This window comes from Nannobrachium achirus, assembly GCF_963921795.1.
Source record: "Nannobrachium achirus genome assembly, chromosome: 21".
Lineage (NCBI taxonomy): Eukaryota > Metazoa > Chordata > Actinopteri > Myctophiformes > Myctophidae > Nannobrachium > Nannobrachium achirus.
Genome location: NC_137828.1, coordinates 27371194 through 27391960, shown reverse-complemented (window position 1 = coordinate 27391960; position 20767 = coordinate 27371194). Strand labels below are relative to the sequence as shown.

General features: G+C 42.2%; 1 protein-coding gene across 1 annotated transcript in view; it reads right to left on the bottom strand.

Moving 5' to 3' along the window:
- LOC308306664 (contactin-associated protein-like 2) overlaps positions 1 to 20767 on the bottom strand; it is a gene marked incomplete at both ends in the record, with an annotated part of 459572 nt that overhangs the window by 12579 nt on the left and 426226 nt on the right. Inside the window, 3 exon segments of the mRNA XM_080751705.1 lie at positions 2709 to 2942; positions 13993 to 14229; positions 16432 to 16461. Coding sequence (XP_080607831.1) covers positions 2709 to 2942; positions 13993 to 14229; positions 16432 to 16461 — 501 coding nt within the window.

The following is a 20767-nucleotide window of genomic DNA, read 5'->3' as shown; positions in this document are numbered from 1 at the left end:
TGGTAAAAGATGAAAGACACTTTTCACTAAAAAGCAAGGACCTCAAAGCAGGTAAAAACACATAATTTTCCCTGTAATTAACATAACTAGAAGCTGGGGCGGCCCAGCGTCTAGTCGGCGACCTGGCCAACTCGGAACAATGTAAATAGGGAATGAATGCCCCGCCCTTTAATGCAAACCCCATTATACCTGTTTTTTTACCTGGTCATAGGACCCGTTTTGACCATCTGTCTGCCTGTGTCCATTTATGCCCATATATGGAGATATTTGTATCTGTCTGTCTGTCTGTCGGCGTCCATTTTATGTCCATATATGGAGATCACTGCAGTTATAGTTCTGGGTCCATTTTATGCCCATGCATATATGGAGATATCTGTCTATCTGCGTCCATTTTATGCCCATATATGGAGTATCTGTCTGTGCCTCCAACTGTGTTGCAGACACAGTGCCGGTTCCCCCTTTAATGCAAACCTCATTATACCTGTTGTCATAGGACCCGTTTTGAACATCTGTTTGCCTGTGTCCATTTATGCCCATATATGGAGATATCTGTATCTGTCTGTCTGTCTGTCTGTCTGTCGGCGTCCATTTTATGTCCATATATGGAGATCACTGCAGTTATAGTTCTGGGTCCATTTTATGCCCATATATGGAGATATCTGTCTATCTGCGTCCATTTTATGCCCATATATGGAGTATCTGTCTGTGCCTCCAACTGTGTTGCAGACACAGTGCCGGTTCCCCCTTTAATGCAAACCTCATTATACCTGTTGTCATAGGACCCGTTTTGAACATCTGTTTGCCTGTGTCCATTTATGCCCATATATGGAGATATTTGTATCTGTCTGTCTGTCTGTCTGTCGGCGTCCATTTTATGTCCATATATGGAGATCACTGCAGTTATAGTTCTGGGTCCATTTTATGCCCATATATGGAGATATCTGTCTATCTGCGTCCATTTTATGCCCATATATGGAGTATCTGTCTGTGCCTCCAACTGTGTTGCAGACACAGTGCCGGTTCCCCCTTTAATGCAAACCTCATTATACCTGTTGTCATAGGACCCGTTTTGAACATCTGTTTGCCTGTGTCCATTTATGCCCATATATGGAGATATCTGTATCTGTCTGTCTGCGTCCATTTTATGCCCATATATGGAGATCTTTGACCATCTGTTTGCCTCTGTCCATTTATGTCCATATATGGAGATATCTGGCTATCTGCGTCCATTTTATGCCCATATATGGATATATGGAGATCACTGCAGTTATAGTTCTGGGTCCATTTTATGCCCATATATGGAGATATCTGTCTATGGAGAACGCGCGTGCCCGTGGGACGAACGGTTCTCGAGATACGCGGATTACCTACATACAATACACACTCACAGATATTTTTTGTTGACTCATGTGGCGTACGTGATGTCAGAGCCTTTTATGAAGTGATGTCACAATGAGTCAGAGCTTTCGCCGATTTCCTCAGAAACAGCCTGATGTCAACAATCAACCCCGCATAAGGAGATTCCGAACGTTTCGCGCCGGTTCGGGAAAACCGCGCGTCGGGTCGGGTCGAGACCCGGCACTGCACTCCGTGCCGCGGCGGGGTTATGCCATATATGGAGTATCTGTCTGTGCCTCCAACTGTGTTGCAGACACAGTGCCGGTTCCCCCTTTAATGCAAACCTCATTATACCTGTTGTCATAGGACCCGTTTTGAACATCTGTTTGCCTGTGTCCATTTATGCCCATATATGGAGATATCTGTATCTGTCTGTCTGTCTGTCTGTCTGTCTGTCGGCGTCCATTTTATGTCCATATATGGAGATCACTGCAGTTATAGTTCTGGGTCCATTTTATGCCCATATATGGAGATATCTGTCTATCTGCGTCCATTTTATGCCCATATATGGAGTATCTGTCTGTGCCTCCAACTGTGTTGCAGACACAGTGCCGGTTCCCCCTTTAATGCAAACCTCATTATACCTGTTGTCATAGGACCCGTTTTGAACATCTGTTTGCCTGTGTCCATTTATGCCCATATATGGAGATATCTGTATCTGTCTGTCTGTCTGTCTGTCGGCGTCCATTTTATGTCCATATATGGAGATCACTGCAGTTATAGTTCTGGGTCCATTTTATGCCCATATATGGAGATATCTGTCTATCTGCGTCCATTTTATGCCCATATATGGAGATATCTGTCTATGGAGAACGCGCGTGCCCGTGGGACGAACGGTTCTCGAGATACGCGGATTACCTACATACAATACACACTCACAGATATTTTTTGTTGACTCATGTGGCGTACGTGATGTCAGAGCCTTTTATGAAGTGATGTCACAATGAGTCAGAGCTTTCGCCGATTTCCTCAGAAACAGCCTGATGTCAACAATCAACCCCGCATAAGGAGATTCCGAACGTTTCGCGCCGGTTCGGGAAAACCGCGCGTCGGGTCGGGTCGAGACCCGGCACTGCACTCCGTGCCGCGGCGGGGAACGCGCGTGCCGAATCTGAAGCCGGTGGGACGAACGGTTCTCGAGATACGCGGATTACAAACACACACACACGCACGCAGAGACTTCTCGCATTTATAGATAGATAGATAATATGTGTGTGTGTGTGTGTGTGTGTGTGTGTGTGTGTGTGTGTGTGTGTGTGTGTGTGTGTGTGTGTGTGTGTGCGTGCGTGCGTGTGTGCGTGTGTGCTTACCATTTTCTCTCAACACCACAGCCAGATAGTCCTGGGTGTTGGAGCTGACATACATCAGAATAGCCGGCGTACTGGATGTACTGAAGCTAAAGGCCACCTCTTCCTTGGTCAGATTCACTTCCAGTGGGCTCAGAGGAGGGACCAGTATCCTTGACTCCTTATTGGCCGCCGCCAGAGCTTCAGACAGGAAGTTGTACTTGACCAGTGTTCCTGCCTCAAAGAACCCACCAACATCTGAAACAGAGATGAAAACACACGCACGCGCACACACACACACACACACACACACACACACACACACACACACACACACACACACACACACACACACACACACACACACACACACACACACACACACACACACACACACACACACACACACACACACACAAATTATACTTATGCAGCAGACACAGATTTTCGATTATGTCACATCCTGTTTCCTGTGGGACTGTGATTCAATGAAGCAATAAGCGACAAGAGTAATGTGGTTACCTGGTATTTTATAATGTTGGAGACTCTTGGCTGCGCCTCGTGTCTCACCACGCCTCTCAGCCGTTATAACATACAGGTAACCACATGCCTCGCGTGGCTTATTGCTTTTCTAAAACGGTTACAATATGGCAACATGAAAAATCATAGACATGTACCAATTAAAACACTAATAGTTCCCAGATAGAAAAAAAATCAAACACGTCTTTGACGATTTGGGCTTTCAAAAAAAGACGTCCAAAAGACGTCATCCAGAAATCATTGCATGTCTATTGTGCATATGTTCACCTCTAAATAGGGATGCTAGGGTGTTCACATGGTTAATCAACATTTGCTGAGCAAGAGACACATTATTTGCCCAGGCCTCTGGTGCTAAACATAATGTTGTTGTGTTTGCACGTTTGTGTATTGAGAATCCATTAAAGGGAGATATCGGGCAAATTATGCATGAAATGAGAGAGCGGTTGAACGGAAACCAAGTTTTGGAACTTCGTGTGAGTGTTTGTGAAAGTGTTGTGTGCCTGTGAGTCGTAAAAATGTGTGCAAATCTTTGAATATGTATTTGTAACTAAAACTTTGCTTCTGGGGGGTCCCTGGAGTATTTTGAGATGGGGGTCCGTGGACAAATGAATATCATTTTGGGGGTCCTCAGAAGCAAAATTTGAGTTTCAAACGTTCGCTTTGAAAATACATATATTCAAAGATTTGCACACATTTTTGACCCACAAGGTGGCAGTCTCTAGCTAAAGACCCAAATACAAAGAGAATACATAATTGCTCATAACAACCACACCAGGGGGTCTAATGAAGAACTGTCAACCTCCTAGACACATGAAAACCAGAAAAAGTACAAAACTATGGCACCACCTCTTTAAAACATATTAATCAGCAATGGGAAAAAAAAGTGCAAGCTACTTAATTGAAATAAAAAAAACATGAACCTTTTTCCCTCCCTCGCCTCAGCACAGTTACTTTGTGGACCTCGCCTCACAAAATTGCATTTCTATGGGCATGAAAATGACAACTGGAAACTACAATGGAACTGTGCCAAGCGCCATTTAGTGGCGGCTGTAAGATGGGGCCTTAAACATTAAATTATGCACGTATTCTTCCTGCAGGCTGGCCCAGCTTTACGCTAAAGGCAAGCCTTTATTCAACTGCTGTGGTCTTCAGTGTGTGTGTGTGCGTGCATGCGTGTGTGTGTGTGCGTACACAGGACTTTTTCCATTATAGCTGTGTGACCCCAAGGACGAATAAATTAGTGAATAACAATAGGCGCGTTTCTGCCGGGCAAAATATATAAATATGAATATGAATAATGATGCATGCAGTGACAGGTTAGTATAACACTTATGTGCGTTAACCTATACCACCAGGTTGCTTGGATATATGTATTGTATTCTTTCCCCGGGCTGGCCCTGCATTATGCTCAAGTCTAACCTTTCTTCACCGGCAGTGCCGGCCTGCAGGGACGAGAGAGAGAGAGAGAGAGAGAGAGAGAGAGAGAGAGAGAGAGAGAGAGAGAGAGAGGAGGGAGGGGGTATACATACACACACTAACTTTCACACGCAAGCACACATGTATGTGTTTGTGTGTATTTTTTTATATAAAAAAAAACATTATGCGTGCATGTACTGTTACATACTCGTGGGTAGGGATGGGATGCTATGAAAATTTCATATCACTTTTTATTTATTTATTTATTTTTATCCCATGATTTTGCAACCCATTTTTTTTCACCCAGTGACAATTGCCTATGTAATCCTGGGCTCTGCTCTAACCTCTGCCGCGCCTGGGGAGACAACAGACTGACCTCATGCTTCCTTCAATGCATGAGTAGTCCAAGTTGTTTCTTTTCACCTGACAGGGGGGATTTCCCCGGGATGGACGGAACGCGTGGAAGGAACATGTTATTCCAACCTTATTCCTTTCCCCTCCATCAAGCGCCCCGGCTGGCCAGGGGAAGGCATTATTGAGACCAGGATTACTGCATGTTTTTGTGAGGGTATCAACCCTAGGGAAAATTTCATATCACGATTATTGTGGCAAAAGAAATCGCGTTTTATGATATTATCGCGATGATCAAAATCCATTATCCTGGGGCAGAACATTTGCCAAAAAAATTGCCGATCTACAAGTACATCTTGTACGAAGAGCTTGTACGATGAGCTTGTACGATTATCGTGAGTGTTTTTTTGTGTGTTTTTTGAGTGTTTTTTTATCACAATAAACGATAATATCGCTTATCGTCCCATCCCTACTCGTGGGTGAAAAGGAGACATGTGCGCCGGCCGTGAACGGCAGCGGTCGCGCCAACAATGGACACACTGCGAAAGGCAGGTCAATTAAATGGGGTTTATAGATGGCATTCACCATCCGCAGCACAAAAGACACCATGACACAGGCGACAGTATGTTGTATGATGAACCCAGTTTGTGTGGATACAGACAGCCTGCAGGTCATAAGGAATACAGCTCACCTTTACAATAAGTTAGATTAAAGCTAATGAGTTGGGATGTCCGATATTATCGTTTTTTTTTTAATGATTTCTTTCTTTTTTTCTTACTGTATGGTGTTACAGTGTTACAGTGGTTCTCAAAGTGGGGTTTGGGGACTCTCAGGGATCCTTGAGGGAGTTCCAGGGAGTCCCAAGCTAAATGTTTGTTAGGAACCAAATGGACCGATATGGGTCTCTAGAGTGTACAAATGGAACCAAATGGACCCTTATGGGTCTGTAACTCTAGAGTGTACACATGGAACCAATGGATCCATTCCATTTTACCATTTGTACACTCTTAATATGATTTTATAATATAAATTGGGGTCCCATCGATATATAAATGCCATTAAATGGGGGTGAGTAGCCTAATGCATTTCAAACTGGGAGTCCTTGAAATTCAAATGGTTGAGAATCACTGCTAGATAGCTGTATTATATTAGCATATATCGGTTAATATCGGTATTGGAAATTAAGAGTTGGATATTATCGGTTATCGGTAAAAAAGTAAATATCGGACATCCCTAGAGGCCTTCATCCCTCTGCTCTCTTATAGCCGATTGAGTATCTACAAAGCAGGGGTGTCAAACTCAAATACACAGTGTAGTCGGGGGCCTTAAGGATATCTTGTGCTAATCAGTCTAAAAGCGCGAAATTTTGCACAGATGTAGCTCAGGGCATGCTCTAATGATTTAGCTAGGGCGCCCGAGTCGGCGACCTTCGGGGTCGCCACAGCGGCCAAATCAAGTTGGGCTCCCATTGACTTTCTATATAGGAGGAAAATACCCAGAAAAACATCTTTTTTCTGGGTATTTAAGTAGGATCTGAGGGGTCTAACTAGGGGTTTGTCATGATGCTGAAATGGCCTCAGAAAATGATGCATGTATGGGTGAGCATTCATGTTAGTCGGAGGCCTTAGGGTTTTTTTTTTCTCGTGCTAATCAGTCTAAAAGCGCCAAATTTTGCACAGATGTAGCCCAGGGCATGCTCTAATAATTTAGCTAGGGCGCCCGAGTCGGCGACCTTCGGGGTCGCCACAGCTCCAGAAAACACCCAAGAAACTCTGAAAAGTGATGACTCATCACTTTTCATCACTAAACCATCGTTTTCTAGGAACATTTGTAGCCCAAGGAATGTTTTTTGTGCAAAACAAATGCTTGCAATGGATTCAGCATCATGACAAACCCCTAGTTAGACCCCTCACATCCAACTTAAATACCCAGAAAAAAAGTGTTTTTCTGGGTATTTTCCTCCTGTATAGAAAGTCGATGGGAGCCCAATTTGATTTGGCCGCTGTGGCGACCCCGAAGGTTGCCGACTTGGGCGCCCTAACTAAATCATTAGAGCATACCCTGGGCTACATCTGTGCAACATTTTGCGCTTTTAGACTAATTAGCGCGAGATTACCATGTCATCTCCCTTAGGCCCCCGACTACTTTCTAGCCGAGGGCCGGACTGGTTCAATTTAAAACGTATTGAATGAATACACATATTGAACCTGGACCTAACACAGCCTACTGCCTATATTGTTGCAATAAAATGTATCATTAAATGAATAAAGTAACATATAAATGGCTTCTGCTGCTGATGAAAAGTGAAGACACTGACTTGCGCTCACAGGCCCTCGATAGGGCATCGCAGTTACATACATACTCGGGGGTTCAGTGGCGAAATTAGACCTTATTCCCCATGGGTTTTCGGATCAAGGGGGCCCTGATCAAAGGGGCCCGGGTCTGTTGTCTTTGCGCGATTTAAGCGCAAACTACAATGATTAGCCCTAATATATTGGAAATTACTAAATACATATAATATCCTAGTATGAATTTATGTAGATATGGGCGCATTGGGCGTATATCTTTATTTAGGCCTATTAAAAACAATTTTTATTTTCGCCACTAGGGGGGGCCCTTGGGTTTTTAAAACCCAAAAACCCTGTCAAATTACGCTTGTGCAGGGGTTCTACAGGAGCATATAGAACCATTTTACAACCACAAGCCTACTGGTAAGTGTTCATTGAATTGTTACGATTTAATGGCTGATAATGAAATCCTCCATGGGGTAAATGAATGGGCAGTTTACTTCCGGGACCTCACTGCGATGCGATGCCCTATCCACCTGTTTCCCCAAGACTTTACTGTAGCATTATCTGCGGGACACTAGCAGACATACAAGCTCACGTCGCGTCGCAGATGCAACCGTTGTGAGCTTGTAGATCACACTCGGCTGCGACGCCGGAAATGCCGCTCGCCTTCAGCGCAATGCACGATGGGATGTTGGAATGTTGTGGATACTCGCCAATGCACTCGCAGTGCATTGTGGGACTTGTATTATTATGGTGGTGCGTGCAATATATCAGAGGGCCAGTTCTAATAGTAATTAAATATCACCCGGCGGGCCAAAGATAATTCATTCACGGGCCTGATTTGGCCCCCGGGCCTGGAGTTTGACATACTATGATCTACAGTATGTAAGCTCACTGTGTGTGTGTGTGTGTGTGTGTGTGTGTGTGTGTGTGTGTGTGTGTGTGTGTGTGTGTGTGTGTATGTGTGTGTGTGTGCGTGTGTATTTTCATGCATTCATGTATGCAAACTGTGTGCATAATGGTTGCACATGGGACTTTTGGCATTCTCGCTGTGTGATGCCAAGGATGAATAAATCATAGCATAACAATAGTAGCGTTTCTAGCGAGCACAGTGCAAATATGAATGCAAAGGAAATGAACTGCAATTATGCTGAAGAGGAGGCTGAGGTTAGGAAGTTTAAATCACAAAGGAGAGGAGAGTAGAAAAAGAAGGGAGGGAGGGAGGAGTGATGAGGAAGAGTTGCATCTACAAAAACAAAACAAGATATTCAAGGACAACTTTTTTTTTTTTTTTTTTAGGGTACGGAGCCCCCCAGTGGCCACTGGAGGGAAAAAACATATATAATGCTAATTCATGGCCACGAAATAGTAATTGTTTGCCACAAAATACTAATTCGTGCCCACGTAATAGTAATTGGTGACCATGAAATAGTAATTGGTGGCCACGAAATACTAATTGGTGGCCACAAAATAGTATAATAATTGGTGGCCACGAAGTAGTAATTGGTGGCCATGAAATAGTAATTGGTGGCCACGAAATACTAATTGGTGGCCACAAAATAGTAATTGGTGGCCACAAAATACTAATTCATGCCCAGGAAATAGTAATTGGTGGCCACGAAATAGTAATTTGTGGCCACGAATTAGCATTATGTATATTTTTTCCCTCCAGTGGCCACTAGGGGGCTCCGTACATATTTTAGATAGTAAATTAGAGAAAAGGAAATATGAGTGTTAAAATGATTTCATTTACTGCTTTCTATCATTTTAGCCATTTTAACACTTCTGCTGTCTCTTACTTTGAAGGGATGCTTGGTGCGCCTTGGTGCCGCGCCGCTTCCTCCGTAGGCTTCCGCTATTATTTTGAAGGGCCGGGCGGGGTTGTTTTTGCGCAGATGGATTATCACTTGAATTCAACATTTACGTCGTCTAGTCACATGACAGTGTGGGCCCAGAAAAGTGTCATGGCCGTGCCCAGCCGAGTGCAGTTTGTACTGTAAACATGCCAGCCTTGGGATCAAAATGTATTTTTTTGAGTAAATGAAGTCTCTTTATGGGTCTCTCAATGGATTTGTTATGGAGGAGCTTCACTTCGCATGCACGCCCAACGTGCGTTGTAAACAAATTGCGGACATTACCGATGCGGGCGGGACCGGAGCGACGTACAGTAAGTAATAATACTTTTAATGTATTTACAGTAACAATGATGGTGAGCGTCGTCAACAGCACCATGATATTAACCCTTTAAATGACGGTGAGGACTGTCAACAGCAGCAGATGTGTTAATGACTTTGATTTCAGTACAGTGGGTGGGGGCATGTGAGCAAGTGGCTATATGTATTTTAAGACACAATAAGCATGCAATGTCTTTATTACTATTGACAGTAATACTAATAGCCCCCATAAGTCTCATCTGCCCATGAAAGATTCATTTGTGATGCATCTTGGGAATGAGCTTATCGTTTCTAAAAAGACATATTTAGCAACTTATATTTAACAACCCCCAACCACGGAAATCAAAGTCATTAAAATCACTAAAACGATAGAAACCAGTAAATGAAAATATTTTAACACTCATCTTTTCTTTTCTATAATTACAATCTAAACTATGAACCCTTGTAAAAAAAAAAAAAAAAAGTTGTCCTAGTCTACTACCTCCATGGCTAGCTTTAAGTCATCCCTAAAGAGCTGGCTCATTGCCAACTCTACTTGAAGCCCCCCCCCCCCCCCCCCACCGCCCAACACGTACAAACGTGCACACACGCACGCATATATAAACACACACACACACACACACACACACACACACACACACACACACACACACGCACACACACGCACACACACGCGCGCACACACACACACACACACACACACACACACACACAGACAAACACACACACACACAAAACATGATTATATTCTAGCTGCGTTATTATGGTGTTGAGGTCTTTGCACATGGCTGCGTTTTTTCGTCCAAATATTGGAGCACGTGAATAAAAAAATCTACCTCAATGTTATGTCAATCACGTTTGCACACTGCCGCCCGTTTTGTATTTATTTTAGGACCAGGCAGTGTTGATTTTGTCGACTAATACTATGACGAAAAATGTTGTCGACTGCGTTTTCTTCACTGACAAAAACTAAATAAAAACCAAATAAAAAGTAAGCTGTGCTGACTAAAACTGAGACTAATATATTGACAATTTCGTCAACAAAATAAAAACTAGACTAAAACGTTAGGTAGGGACTAGTGGAGAAGAGAGTCATTTTATGTTTGGTTGCTCTCAGGTGTTGCATGCTGAAAATAGCAGATCTACAAGCTCAAAACGCGTCGCGCTGCGATGCGTTGTGAGCTTGTAGATCAGCTATTTTCAGCACGCAACCAAGTGTAAAATCACAATTACAATGCCGCGTATTTTGGCAATTAAGGCCTGCCAAAACACATTTTAGTTGACTAAATCAACTGTAGATTTAGTCGCCTAAAATCTTATGATATTTAGTCGACTAAAACTAGAACTTTTCAGGTGGCGAAAATATGACTAAAACTAAAATACATTTTATTCAAAAGACTATGACTAAAACTAAATCAAAATTTGCTGTCAAAAACAACACTGGGACCAGGGTTGTTTTTTGTTTTCTTCCAATTTTCGCAACTGTCGCTACTGGGTCCCTTGCTCTCTCTCATCTCCACCTGGTAGACCTTGTACCAGTGAACTGTACCGTCATGAATCTGTACATTTTCCTATGCAAACTTCTAATAAAGCCTTCAATCAATCAAACCTTTCACAAAATCAAGCGCTCCTCCTCACTACCTCTTGACATCAGTGATATGCCCCCTCCTCTCTCTCTCTCTCTCTCTCTCTCATATCAGCACGTACTTAGTATTCAGAGAATGTTTTCCAGACGGGGAGAATTGGCGGGTAAGCATAATATCCCTCCCTCGTCGATGTCTTTTATCATAAAGCCTCAACGATTTAACCCATTCAGAACGGGTACACTATTTCAAAAATAGCAGATCTACAAGCTCGCAGCTGTGAGCTTTCTATAAGAGTGTCTTTTGAATCCTTCTAAGATTCGAAAAACCTATGTTTCTGTGTCAGCAATCTGGCCAGCCATCGTCAAAGAAAAGATCCTTTTCACTTCAACTGGAGCTCAGTTAGCCTGTTCTTGAGAGACTACTATGCCAGTGGTTCTCAAACCTTTTCATGTTGTGAAGGACTCCCAAAATGATATATATTTGGCCACGGACCTCCATCTCAAAATATTTAGTTCCAGGGACCACCCAGAAGCAAAATTTGAGTTACAAACGTTCGCTTTGAAAACACATATATTCAAAGGTTTGCACACATTTTCACGACTTTTTCCAAAAATAGCAGATCTACAAGCTCGCGCCGCGCTGTGAGCTTGTATATCTGCTATTTTTCACTGGTTAAAGCATTCAATAATTCTAGGCCTAAATGGGTTTTAAGAAAGCTACTCAGTGAAGATGCAGGGACACTCAGGGAGCAGCAAGAGAAAACCATCCAATAAACCTTCACTCATACAGGAAATAATGTAATCCAGATGCCATTTGGCTATGGATTGTTGACGTGATGTATAAAAGAGAACTTTACATAACAATCATGTGTTCTGCCACCGCTGAATGTCACCCTAAATTACACACTCCAAAACGGGTACATTTGGAGCCAAAGGGTAGTTTTGGTTGGTGTAAAAAACAGAAACCCATTGAAAGCATCCAGGCAAGATATACAAATCAAAAGAATCACAATCAAACACCCCCAGATATGCAAGATTTGACTTACAAGTAGGGGTGTAACGATATAGTAACTGAATCGAAAAATCGATCTTAATGTGCAAAGATCTACTATATCGTTTGCAAAAGCAAAATATCGTACCGTTTTGGCTTTTGTATCGTATCGTATCATTTTGAAATGCGGTAATCGGTATCGAGTCGTTTTGTAACGCTATTTGGTAATTTTAAGAGGGAAAATTAAAAAGAGGTTTCTAATTATATCTTTCCATTCCATATCGCTACTCTTGGCCTATCGATAAATGTAATCTCTGTGTTCTTGTCAAGGTGCGGGTTTTTCCATATGTGTTCAAATACAATGTCCATGTATTTGCTCGATAATCACAGCGTTTACTTCCATAATAATAGACTTTTTACACATTTTACACAGATTTAATATCTTTGCTAAATAGTTACTATATCGATTTTAAATCATTGAATTGAATCGTATCGTATCGCCATGAATGAACCAATATCGTCCATGTATCGTTTCGTTAACCATGTATCGTGATGCTTATCGTATCGTTGTTAACTCATTCTGGGCGATCCCCGTAGAAACCGTAGATTTCCCGCTGTACCGCGGTGCCATGCCCGTCGAACCCGGAAGTTTAATTAGCTTTAATCATTATGAAAGGATTAAAAGTATTATCGCAGATTTTCGCTGATTCTGGCTCTTTAGGCCCGCCCCCCTAACTGTATCCGGTCATTTCCGGTCTGGACCGGATCTAGCTTTCCGTATCCGGTCTGAGCCTGGGCCATAGTCCCGCCTCCGTTGGTTTACAGTGTAACAGAAGAGAAAGCTACTCGGCGATGGAACACTCGTTTTTCAATCGGATTTTTGCGTTTGGAAACTTTGATCCAGTCTCTACACGCCTGGATTATGATCCCCGCACATATCGTGCGTTTTGTGCGCGAACGTGTCCACTTGTTACCATAGCGCACAGTTGGCTTTTTTCAATGTTTTTTCATGTAAACACTGGCGGATAAGCAGGGATACAGCGTGGCAACGGATATGTCTATTTCAATGGGGGTTTTTTTATTCGAAAGCTTGTCACCGAGTCTACAGTCTACTAGATGAGTCGCGCACAGATTGTGCATGATGCGTGCGCGAGCCCACGTTAAAAGGTAAGGACAATTTGGCAGCTGCTTACTACAGCTATGTTTAAAATGGCAGCAAAATTGTTAAAATGTATCGTTACACCCCTACTCACAAGCCATGCAGAAGACATCAGGTACAGTGCGTACTGTACCTTCACATTACTTCATACTGTCAATAATATGAATCTATAAAACACTAATGTGAGACTAGAATTTGTTTATGAGAGTGACTTATGTTACTTCAAGGGCATATTTTTAAGTTCTTGCACTACCCAGTTTTACACCCGACTTAATCTGTCATAGAAAAAAAAATATTGTAAATGTTTTATGTCAAGGGTCTTCAACAGTGCTGCGAGACGTTGTGAGCTTGTAGATTGGCTATTTTCGGCAAAGAGGTTTTTTGTAGACGGGGAAAAGAGCAGACTAAGTACAGCGTGAAAGTGAACGTTTGTTAAGTATTGACGGTTCAAATGGTCAAATATCTGAAAACACAAATTGACATGAATCCAAAATACACTGATGATTGTGCTGTCAAACAATTAAGCAATATGGAATCTATGAAAATATTGTGGGGGTCCCTGCTTCATCTCTTAGTCTCAACTAAGGGGACCACTGTTTTAAGCAATAAGACTTATGCAGTTAGTGTCCATAGACAAATAAGAAACAGAAAAAGTACAAAACTATGGCACCACCTCTTTAACATATTGTATGGTGTTAACTTGTATGATTGTGTGGAACTGTGGCATCTGTGACGCAGTATGCATTTCTAATCAATCCGACCAAGTGATATTGGGCAATTAATTTGTGTGACAGGTGTCACCTCGGGTGCAGAAGGCTCCGTCGTAGGCCGTGGAGGTGCAGTCACAGGAGTAGCCGTTGTACTTCTCCACACACTTCCCTCCGTTCTGACAGTACATCCCATAGCTGGTGCAGTGACCCTGACAGCCAGGCTTGACCCCCGGCGTCACCTTTGCCCTCTCCTCCAGGTCCAGGGTCACGCCGTTCATCCTCAGAGCGCGGATACAACCCAGGAACCCCCTCTGGCCCCCCGCCGCACCTACAGGAAGAGAGGAGAGGAGACGGTACAGAATACCAGGGACGTGCAGAGAATGTTAGAGAGGCAAGAGCTGACATTTCTAAAAGAGCCTTTGGGTGAAAATATGGAAAATAGCAGACCTCCAAGCTATTTTCGGTATCAGCTAGTTTTGGTGCTTGATACCAGTGTTGTGACTAAATGTCATTTAGTTTTAGTCATAATTTAGTTACCTGAAAAGTTTTAGTTTTAGTCAAATTTTAGTCGACTAAATATCATAAGATTTTAGGTGACTAAATCTACAGTTGATTTAGTCAACTAAAATGTATTTTGGCAGGCCTTGATGGCATCGTAATGACTGATTTTACACTTTTTTCATCATAGTTTTAGTCGACAAAATCAACACTGCTTGATACCACACTGAACTAAGCATATTCAAGTGAATACTGGAGATGTGGCGTAACGGCATGAATTTCTACACAGAGAGGGCAATTCTTTCAACATAAGATGCGCTGCATTCAAGTTCAGGAGAGTTTGGACAAGGCCTTCAGGTATGACAAGGAAAGAGGGCGTTTGCATTTCTTTCACCATAGTAAAAACTGCATTCATGGTCTGGAGAGGGCAGAAAACAGAAAAAGGACAGGGGCTCAAGACCCCTTTGATGTCTATGTGTGCACGTGCCTGCAGAATACAGTATGACACGAGGATATATTATGATTGTATCTTCATACATACAGTATCTGTCGGGCAGAAGCACCAAAATGTTAATTTTCAGGAAAAAATAATAATAATGAAAATAAAAATAAAACACCCAGCTCAAGTGGAGGTTTTGGCCGATGCTCTTTTTAATACTTTTCATCGGTTCAATATCTTTTTTTAACCAACACACAGAGGTAAAGGGCGTTTTCAGTAGGACTGATTTATATATAATAATACAAAATCTAAAACCTGAAAAATGTAGTTAGCTGGTTTCCCCCGGACAGCAACAATATGATATGGTGATGTATAAGAATCAACTGAGGTCCATCAGGTGTCCTATTTACAGTTCATACTTACCAGCACCTCAGGTAGTTATCATGGTCATTGTATTAGTTAATCTGTTTCGTGGACATGGTAGTATTTTGTGAAAATGAGCTGCGAATGAGTAGGCTATATCCTATTCAAATATTTTCTGATTTCAACAAATGACAAATCACTTGAACGCTTACACTCTGGAATAGGCCTACAGGAAAACTCGACCCAAAACAAACTCAACCTCATTTGCGCGACCGCGTGTTTCCCAACGAGTCTGTGGCCTTAAGCTAGATGCAGAATAGACCCAAATTCTTCTGGGGGTCCCTGGAACAAAATATTTTGCAATGGGGGTCCATCCGTGGAACAAAATATTTTGAGATGGGGGTCCACGGCCAAAAACACATTTTGGGCGTTCTTAACACTTATGTTGCAATGATTTTTTCTCTTCAATGTCTCGCGTTGCCATGGTTACCATAGACTTCCATGTAATTGTGCAAGTGTGTAAAAAGTGCACGCCCATGCCTAGATGATGCACCACGTGTGTAGATGCTGTTCACAGCTTTCAAACAAAAAAATCCGCTTGGAAATCCGTTCAGGCATTCATGATTTATCAGCCATTATGTTTTCTTCAGATGTAAACAAACATGGCTGCCATGTTTGAAAGAATGGGTTGGTATGGGGGTTAAACATGCAATTTCGCGATCGCGATCATGCCTAATACATTTCTGGAGGTCCAAAAAATTATTATTATTATTTTTTTTTCAAAAACGGCCCAAACTCGGGAAACTCGGGGTTGGCACAGCACTAGTACCAATACAAACTCGGGAAACTCGGGGTTGGCACCATGTGTGTTAAGCACTGATATGCACATTATAAATGTCTTCTAAATCCTAACAGTTTTCTGAAAAAAAAAAAAAAAAAAAAACATATGTTGCTACTGTATCAGTGTTTCTCAAACTTTGTCATGTCAAGGACCCCAGAGAGATATGTATTTTGCAAAATATTTTGTTCCAGGGACCCCCAGAAGCAAAGATTTGATCTATTCTACATCTAGCTTAAGGCCACAGACCCGTTGGGAAACGCGAGGCTGTGTCGAGTTTGTTTTAAGTCGAGTTTTCCTGTTACCACATTCTGTACTTTCGTAATCTGTAAAAAGCTGAACAGCCCCCACGTGTCCCAAAGCACTGGACTCAGTTACAAAATGTTACCTACTGTCTTGGCAGGTGAGTGCAGCAGGTTTCCCTGTGACACGCGTGTCACCAACACACACATGCAGTGAGGAGAAGATGAAGGTGACATCAGGCCCAATGACGAAAGAAACAATGAGGAAAGACGAGAAGAAGGAAAGGAAGAAAACCAACCGAGTTAAGTACAAACATGCAAAGACAAAAAGGACAATAAATAAATCCACACAAGAGTTTTCAATCATAAAGAAAGAAGGAATGTGATGTTAACCAAAACCAGATTAAAAAAAAAATATTAATAATAATGATAAAAGCATGGCGCATGGCTGGAATGAAAGCAGACAGATGACGAAACGTTTATCTTACAGCACAAATATGCAGAAATGTGTCATTTTGTCCAAATTAATGCCCTGTCTGTGCCAACTTTATAGTTAATGAATAGTTCGATTTCGAGACATACGGTAGCCTTACATCAAAAAGATTTGAGCACCAGGGGCGTCACAAGGGGTGGAAAGTTGGAAGGTTTCCAATGGCTGTAATAAATATAATATAATAATGGACTGCTTTGATGTTAAAATGCTACATTTGCAGGCTCTTGCAACATGCGGCGAATCCGTAAACTCAGTAATGGTCAAGGATGCATCAACACTGCAAACTAAATATTCCCAGTTGAGCTTCATGAGTCATGGCAATAAATGACTTCACTTTGTCTTTTTAGTTGACTGTACACATCTCTCTGCCAGCGCGCACACAGTGGGTGGTTAACTGCTGTCGCCACTGTTTTTACACAAAATGGGGGGGTGAGAGACTGGCTTCCACACACAGATAGGTAATGAGTAGGGGTGTAACGATACATTTTAACAACGATACGATGCGCATCACGATACATAGTTAACGATACGATACATGGACGATATTGGTTCATTCATGGCGATACGATACGATTCGATTCGAGTCAATGATTTAAGATTGATATAGTAACTATTTAGCAAATAAATTAAATCTGTGTAAAACATGTAAAAATCTATTATTATGGAAGTAAACGCTGTGATTAAGTAGCAAATACATGGACATTATATTTCAACACATATGGACAAACCCACCTTGACATGAACACAGAGATTACACACATTTACCAATAGACCAAGAGTAGCTATATTGAACGGAAAGGTAATTAGACCCTTCATTTTCATTTTCCCTCTTAACTCTCCTACTGCCAGATTATTTATTTATTTATTGGGTCTGGCGCCATCAAAAAGCGGCTTACCTTTGCGACGTTATAGTAGATAGACAGACAGACATTTATTTATTTATTTTATTTTTTTTTGGTTGTGCAATAGTGCACTTTGGTCTGCCAGGCAGCAGAGGGCGGCCTCATGTGAGAATGAATGTGAATTGTCCTGCTATGTGTTGCCGTACATTCAGAGCAGTCACTGGCTACAGAGCCTCCGGGCCAGAGGAAATCAACAAGGAAGTGAATTGTTCTCCGTTGATCTAACGCATAATGGATTTTTTACACCATCACAGCGGAAAATGTGTTTACAGTAAACGGCCGCGCGACCCCTCATCAGCTTACAGTCATCAGACGAACGAACCGAACGAGCGCCGTATTGGCATCGAGGTTCTGTAAAAAATGGGGCGAGCGTTATCGTTCAAAGCGTGGGGAGAGTTAAAATTGCCAAATACAAGGCTCAAATACCTAGTTTCCATACAATCAATTATTTACATTGCAAAACGATTCGATACCAATATTTTGCTTTTGCAAACGATACAGTAGAGTAGATCATTGCAAATTAAAATCAATATTTTGATTCAGGTACCATATGTGTCCCAGCGCAGCTGACGGCTAGTCATTGCATTTTTTCCTCATTTTCATTTTCATTTCATTTGAAAGCTGGGGATCATAGCCAGGGCCGAGCCAAAGGTAGAGCGAACGGTGCGGTCGCTCAGGGCCCCGCACCTGCAAGGGCCCCGCGCTAGGCTTGGTTAATTGATTTAGTTTTGTTTTCATATTAAATCTTCACACAAACACCGCAATCTGCAGGACGGAGACAGACCCTGTCAACCGATTGGCTGTGATATCTCCCTGACAACCAGCAACAACCATGGCAACAACCAGTGAAACGGCTGACTGTCCCTTCGGGCTATGGGATTTAATGTATCTAGTCTTGAGACACGTACGGGATCAACTCGATTCAGCGTTCCCTTCCCTTCCGTTACTTATGAGAGAGTTGAGAGAGAGAGAGAGAGAGAGAGAGAGAGAGAGAGAGAGAGAGAGAGCATCATATCTGCGCGAGGTAAGGCCAGGGTAATGTTCTACAAAGTTATGAGGAATCCCCTCATCTAACTCATCTGACTCGCACAGGACTTCGCACAGGGCCCCGCATTTGTCCGGCACAGCCCTGATCATAGCTACAAAATGATATATTGGTTGTGGAGATTGACCCAACAGTTTTGAAGATATGGCTTATAGAACGATGCCATGCTGAAATACTACTTTTGAGATATTCAAGTTCTAAATAAATGTCTAACCTGCAAATGACCTGACGATCTCTCACATTAATTAAAAAAAAAAGTCTTATTTACATGCAGAGTTAAGCTCTGGCGTTTAAGTGAAATGTAGCCTAGATATTTTGAGATGCATTTGTGGCTTTTTTCATTTTAGGGAAAAAAAAAAAAAAAAGTCATATTAGCAGTAGTGAAAAACCCTGCCTTCTGAAATGACTGCCCCTCAGTCACGTTGAGTCACATATGTACCATATGTATGCGGACGACACGGCTCTGTACACCTGTGCGCCTACGCTTGAGCTGGCTGTAAATGATTTGTCTTCTGATTTCATCTCATTGCAGCATGAGTTGAGAAGAAACAAATTGTTGTTAAATGGTAACAAAACAAAGGCTATGCTGTTCACTCCAAGAGCGTATCCAATAACAGTACATATCTCCACTCTAGATGGTACCCCCATTGAATGGGTGGAGCGTTATAAATATCTAGGTTTCTGGCTGGATAAACATCTCAACTTTAAATTTCATATTGATGCTCTAGGAAAGAAGCTTAAATTCACTTTAGGTTTTTTCTACAGGCTGAAGGCCTGTTTTGCTCGCTCCTCTCGCAAACGATTGGTAAATGGCTTGTTCTTGTCCCAGCTGGATTATGGGGACACCATTTATAGGTTTGCTTGTGCCTCCACTTTGGCCAAATTGGATCCCCTTTATCATGCAGCTCTGAGATTCATAACAAATTCGCCTTTCAGGACTCATCACTGCATGTTGTATGCTGCAGTTGATTGGTCTTCATTGACATCTCGCAGGTTACAACATTGGTTGAATTTTGTATACAAAGCCTTACTTGGTGAGCTTCCTTTTTACATTTCCTCCAAATTTGTACTGGTCAAGAATGGGCTAAATCTCAGATCAAATGCCTGGTTACGCTGTGTAGTACCTGCATTTTCATCTGAGGGAGGCAAAAAAAAGCCTCTCCTTTTTTGGCCCCTGCATGTGGAATGACCTTCAGTCCAGACTCAAATTGGCTGTGTTTATTCCTTTGAGAAGTTTTAAGAGAATCACTCTAGACAGATCTACAAATGCTTGCACTTGTTCAGACCTGTAAGTAATTTGCTCTGTGATCTCTTCCATTGGGTACATTCATTTGGCATACTGTGCGTGTACTGCTACCTGTGAATTGTAAACTAGTTTAGTATTTAGTGTACATTTTGTATTTTTGGAGTTCTTAGGTATCTGTTTTGTGTATCATGGATGTTCTATTTTTTGTTGTGATGTCTTGTATGTAAGCAAGGATTGTGTAATTTTTTTATTTCTGCCTCTTGGCCAGGTCACACTCGAAAAAGAGATCATGTCTCAATGTGTTTTTATCTGGTTAAATAAAGGTTACATAAAAAAAAAAAAAAAAAAGGGTTTTTTTAGAGTTTCTAAACAGGCCTGAAAATGAAGGCCCGGCCCTACAGGGCCCTAACTGAGCCGGCCCGAGGACCGGCCCGACCCGGCCCGACTAATTAGCATACATTTTAGGCCCTACCCGGTCCGAAAACCTCGGGTTGGATCGGGTAGAGTCGGGTTCGGGAAGAATTTGCGAACTCTATCACAGAGTAAAAGTAATACAAACCAGTAAGACTCCCTAATTGGGAGATAAGCGACCATCACGTAGCATACACAAACTTTAGAAGGCAACGGTAGCCAATCAGGAGGGAATATGGGAAATGGGACAGATCCATGTTGATGACATGACTTTAGAGATACTGTGTAACGCTTTACGGGATTGAGCCCGCAATCAGGAAATGATCGGGGCCAATCAGTGACTGCGTTTCAACCGCTGTCCGTACAACAGTGAAAAGCAGAAATCATTT